This window comes from Brassica oleracea, chromosome C1, assembly GCF_000695525.1.
Source record: "Brassica oleracea var. oleracea cultivar TO1000 chromosome C1, BOL, whole genome shotgun sequence".
In the NCBI taxonomy this organism is placed as follows: Eukaryota; Viridiplantae; Streptophyta; class Magnoliopsida; order Brassicales; family Brassicaceae; genus Brassica; species Brassica oleracea.
This window is the reverse complement of record NC_027748.1, coordinates 16,758,544-16,764,186: the sequence shown is the minus strand read 5'-3', so window position 1 is coordinate 16,764,186 and position 5,643 is coordinate 16,758,544. Positions and strand designations below refer to the sequence as shown.

Below are 5,643 nucleotides of genomic sequence, written 5' to 3'. Positions count from 1 at the left end.
AGTTGCTGCTTTGACTCCACACACATATAAGAGCAAGTCCATTGGTTAGAGACCCTAATGGGTTCTAATGAATAAATTAGTATTCAATTTGGTGATTTGAAAAGCTAAGAACCCTTGTTAGTCTAATTAATTTTTTCATCCTCCAATGGAAGAACTTCATTGAGGTTCTTAAATTTTTTTGAAACAAAATGAATGGTGGAACAAAAAACCATATTATAATGGCAAGCAGACACAACTCTTCTACTTTATATCGATCATGAATGGTGGAACACAAGCAGACACAACGTTAAAGGCAAGTTTAAACTAATGCAATCACTTCACCGCAACTCAAACTAATGTCAATCACTTCACCGCAACTAACACAAACCATAACACTAAATTCCATTTAATTCCAAACCTAATCGATGTCTTGCAGAACTACGATAAAAAAAAGCATCATGGGGGATTCAAAGCTTTCTATAGAATATTTTATAAAGTGTGCACAAACCTGATCAACCGTTGAGTTTGATAATCCTGTTATAAAAGGTTTGAAGAACTCTGCACGAGTTCGTACTTCACCAGCAGTAACAAACCAGAAGAACATTACAACTGAGACACAAACCAGAATCTGTCAAAATTACGTTCGGTTGGATACTTGGTCATATATACGTTATCAAAGATATTTTAGAGTGGCTTACTGTAGTCAGAGACAGACTGATCTCTATTTCTGTTAACCAGCTCTTCGTAGCTGCAAGAAAAAAAATGATATAATATGAGAAGAGACATCTCACGATCAACTTCACCACGATCTTGTGATTCCAAAATATGCTTCTAATAAACAAAAAGAAGAAGAACAACAACAACTTTAGATAGAGATAGAAGAAACAGTTAGGGATAAGTAAAGACATTGTGAGAACATACAAGGTAAGAGAACATGAAGCTTCGGAAGAAGCAATTTCCATCGCCTCTAGTTCTACAAAACAAACATATGATCATTTTAAAGCAAACAAAAAAGGAACTTTTCTATCTTAGACCAAGCGAGAAGGGCTCCGGATAGAAACATTAACTTTTCTATCTTAGAGATGTTGTGAAACTATCATTCACTCAAAATCAGCATACCTGAAACTTCAAAGGCCATGGCACCTTTGATACTGGCGGAACTCACAGAAATGGTTTCTCCAGGAGTCATAGAGTGAGAAAAAACCGATTTATCCCTGCCACATTCTAATTGGGTCACCAAAAGTTGGAAACTTTAACAAGAAAAATGAACAAATCATAACCAAATCTTCCTCACGTTTGAGGAGCACAGTCGAATCAATCCCATCTCCGTTCCTGACCAAAACGATTGGTCTTGAGTCATCGATCTCCTCCAGACAAAACAGATTCGTCTTTCAATCCGGACAGAGAAGATGGAGTGATCGAGATTGGATGAGGAAGATGAAGATCGAAATCGCCAGAGAAGTGGAGTGATCGAGATTGGATGATGAAAATGGAGATCAAAATCGCCAGAGAAGCGTATGATCATTCCTTCTCTCCTGAGCCATTCTCAAGTAAGATTTTCTGGGATCATCAATGTGTGTGTGTGTATTTCAATTGTGAATACATTTCAATTCAATGTCTCAGCCAACATATCGACCAAAATCTCAATTCGAAATTTTGTTTGTAATTTTTTTTTTTTTTTTTTTTTTTTTGCTTTTCTTTAAAACTTCTCTTAGGAACCTCCCGATGGAGGTGGTCTAAGCTCCCTTAAATCAAGGACATAAAGGTAAATTGACATACCGGCCAATCTGTCGATTCCCTGTTTTTCATTTTTCTTGTTCTCCTAAAAAAAAAAGAAAATTGATATTCTGTAATTCGAATCCGAAGGAAGCCAGAGATTTACTGTTGAGAAAAAAAACTAGAGAAGGGAGAGAAATAGTGAGAGTCGAGAGACAATTATTTTTAATTTGTTTCATTACAACCTTAAATAGTCATACTCTGTCCTGTATCTTCTCAGATTATTTTCTCTAATTAGCTGCTGCTGTGCTTCGTTGCCTTGTCTTCTTTCTCTCCTGCCTTGTCTCTTTTTCTCGATTCAGTTTCTAAGGAGAGAGAGAAAAGGGTTTATCACAAGATCACTTGAAGCTCGCATTTCTTAGGGTTTGAGTGCCCAGATCTCAATTGTAAGCTCTTCTTCATCCTCCTCATATCTCTCCCAACTTAACCTCTCTTTTATTTAATTTCTTTCTCTATATCTTTCCTAACTTAATCCTCAATTGAATCTGCGAGTTTCTGCTTCCAATTCTTGAATTCTTGATTCATATCCATGCAGGGCCGTTCAATGATAAGGGGTTTCCAGTTAGAAGCAAGATAATTTAGGGCTTTTAATTCCTTGTGGCTAAGGGTTATCGATAGATATGATGAAGCAGATATTTGGGAAATTACCCAAAAAAACTTCCAAATCATCCAATCCAAACGTAGAAGGGCATCACGTCCCTCCCAGCTCAAAACCTTCAAACTCAAATGCACCCAATGGGACCATTGCTCCTTCCTCAAACAGAGCCACCAATGGGGTTTTTGAAGCCCTGCCTAGCTTCAGAGACGTTCCCACCTCAGAGAAACCAAACCTCTTCATCAAGAAACTGACTCTATGCTGCGTCGTGTTCGACTTCACCGACCCTTCCAAGAATCTCAGAGAGAAAGAGATAAAGAGGCAGACTTTGCTCGAGCTCGTTGACTACATCTCCACCGTCTCCACTAAGTTCACCGACGCTGCGATGCAAGAGATTGCCAAACTGGCTGTGGTTAATCTCTTCAGGGAGTTCCCTTCCGCGAATCAAGAAAGCAAGATCCTGGAAACGCTCGATGGTGATGATGAGGAGCCTGCTTTAGAGCCCGCTTGGCCTCACCTTCAAGTTGTCTACGAGCTTCTCCTTAGATTCGTGGCCTCGTCCATGACTGATGCCAAGCTTGCAAAGAGATATATCGACCATTCTTTCGTCTTGAAGCTCTTGGATTTGTTTGACTCTGAAGACCAGAGAGAGAGGGAGTATCTGAAGACCATTCTCCATCGAATCTACGGGAAGTTCATGGTCCATCGACCTTTTATAAGAAAAGCTATCAACAATATCTTCTACAGGTTCATGTTCGAAACCGAAAAGCATAACGGTATTGCGGAGCTGCTTGAGATTCTTGGAAGTATAATCAACGGTTTCGCTTTGCCGTTGAAAGAAGAGCACAAGCTCTTCCTTGTCCGGGCTTTGATACCACTGCACAGACCTAAATGCGCTGCGGCTTATCACCAGCAGCTTTGTTACTGCATTGTTCAGTTTGTAGAGAAAGACTTCAAGCTTGCTGACACGGTCATTAGAGGGCTTCTGAAGTATTGGCCTGTGACTAACAGTTCAAAGGAAGTTATGTTCCTTGGTGAGTTGGAAGAAGTCTTGGAAGCAACGCAAGCCGCTGAGTTTCAGCGGTGTATGGTTCCTTTGTTCCGTCGAATCGCAAGATGCATCAACAGTTCGCATTTTCAGGTTCGAGTCTGTGTAAAAACTTTGCTAAGAGTTTGTTAGATTCTGAGTTGCGTCTTTTTTTTTTGTTTCCTCAGGTGGCTGAAAGAGCTCTGTTTCTGTGGAACAACGACCACATAAGAAACCTGATTACTCAAAACTATAAAGTGATAATGCCGATTGTGTTCCCGGCTATGGAGAGGAACACGCGGGGCCATTGGCACCAAGCGGTTCAGAGTCTGACTTTGAATGTCAGAAAGGTACTGGCAGAGACAGACCAGGCTCTGTTTGATGAATGCTTAGCCAAGTTCCAAGAAGACGAGGTGAATACAACCGAGGTTGTAGTTAAACGAGAAGCAACATGGAAGCTTTTGGAAGACTTGGCGGCTTCCAAAACCGTGAGCAACGAGGCAGTGCTGCTCTCAAGGTTTTCATCTTCGGTTACACTTGCCACTGGGAAAACTTCTGCTAGTTGAACACTTTCAAAAGATCCAGCAGAGTTTTATGAAACCATTAGAAACATCAGGATCAGTACTTAAAATGGAGAAACCGAAGCGGAATGAGATGATCATCGAAGAGGAGCAGTGTCATCAGTGAATACTTTTAACATTTATTTTTTTCAGGTTTCTGGAATCAAGGGTTGCTCACTTATTAGTTGTTTCTGATCTCTTTTTTATTGTCAGCTCTTAAAAGGAGTTGCAAAAAACAATATGTTGTGTAATAAATTGGTTCTATAGATATAGTTCTTCATAGGATGGCTAAATAATTTATCGTATTATACTGTGATTTATATGTTTCAAAAATATGCAGATGCAATCATATAACAGCTACAGACGCAATATAGTGAAATAATTATTTCTTTGTTCTTTAGTCGATGTTCAAAGGTGGCGATTTTACTCCAAACGGAAGTTTCTACTAGGTGTGGGCATTTTAACCTGGACCCGAAGATCCGAACCGGAACCGACCCAAAAATACCCGACCCGGAACCAGACCGAAAATTTACAAGTATCTTTTGGATCTAAATTTTTTTTATCCGAAAGAACCGGAACCGAAAAGGAACCGATCCGAATAGATCCGGACCTGAAAAGAACCGATCCGAATAGACCCGACCCGATAATAACCGATTTGTATCTGACTTAAAAACATGTATATCTAAAACTATGACGTTTTTGTGTTCTATTATATATATATTATTTTATGATTTAGTTGAAATATCTTTTGTTAACAACATTTGTTATTAATTTTTTTTTACATTTTTTAAGTAATATACAGTTTTAAAATGTAAAATTTAGAGTTTTAAAATGTTTTATTTTAATTATTAAGAGTTTCATTTAAGTTGTTTTGTAAAATTTTAGATATATATGACAAATATTCAACTAAAGTTGATGGAATTGGGTATATCATGTCCTTTTCAGATCCTAAATATCCGAACCCGATATGGACCCAAAAAATTACGGGTATTTTATGGGTATTTTAATTATAGACCTGAACCGACCCGGATCCGATAAGAACCGACCCGAACCCGAACCGAAAATTTTTAAGTACTTATTGGGTCTAAATATTTAGGACCCGAAAAGACCCGGACCCGAAAGGAACCGGCCCGAACCCGACCCGAAGATCCGAACGCCCAGGCCTAGTTTCTACCTTATTATGAATTGAAAAAAGATGAAATTTATTTCAAACCATTATACAAAAATATCCAAACAAAACTTAAGAGTAGGCCTGGGCATTTTAACCTGGACCCGAATACCCGAACCGGAACCGACCCAAAAAGACCCAATCCAGAACTGAACCAAAAATTTACACGTATTTTTTGGGTTTAATTTTTTTTTACCCGAAAGAACCAAAACCGAAAAGGAACCGATCCGAAAAGAACCGACCCGAATAGACCCGACCCGATAAGAACCGATTTGTACCCGACTTAAAAACATGTATATCTAAGACTATGATGTTTTTGTGGTCTATTTTATATATATTATTTTATGATTTAGTTGAAATATCTTTTGTTAACAACATTTGTTATTATTTTTTAACATTTTTAAATTAATATAAAGCTTTAAAATGTAAAATTTAGTGTTTTAAAATGTTTTATTTTAATTATTAATTGTTTCATTCAAGTTGTTTTGTAAAATTTTAGATATATATGACAAATATTCAACTAAAGTTGATGGAATTG

General features: G+C 38.0%; 2 protein-coding genes across 2 annotated transcripts; one reads left to right on the top strand and one right to left on the bottom strand.

Annotated features, from left to right (window-relative positions):
- Positions 1-321: 321 nt before the first annotated feature.
- LOC106333341 (ubiquitin thioesterase otubain-like) lies at positions 322-1,168 on the bottom strand. The gene is made up of 4 exons (XM_013771799.1): positions 1,099-1,168; positions 901-952; positions 678-727; positions 322-588 (listed from the first exon to the last, which is right to left on the bottom strand). The coding sequence occupies exons 1-4, from the start codon at positions 1,166-1,168 to the stop codon at positions 398-400; spliced, it is 363 nt and encodes a 120-aa protein (XP_013627253.1). The 3' UTR covers positions 322-397.
- Positions 1,169-1,867: 699 nt separating this feature from the next.
- LOC106317615 (serine/threonine protein phosphatase 2A 59 kDa regulatory subunit B' gamma isoform) lies at positions 1,868-4,217 on the top strand. Its single transcript, XM_013755400.1, has 3 exons — positions 1,868-2,141; positions 2,291-3,491; positions 3,566-4,217. The coding sequence occupies exons 2-3, from the start codon at positions 2,376-2,378 to the stop codon at positions 3,941-3,943; spliced, it is 1,494 nt and encodes a 497-aa protein (XP_013610854.1). The 5' UTR covers positions 1,868-2,141; positions 2,291-2,375; the 3' UTR covers positions 3,944-4,217.
- Positions 4,218-5,643: the final 1,426 nt, after the last annotated feature.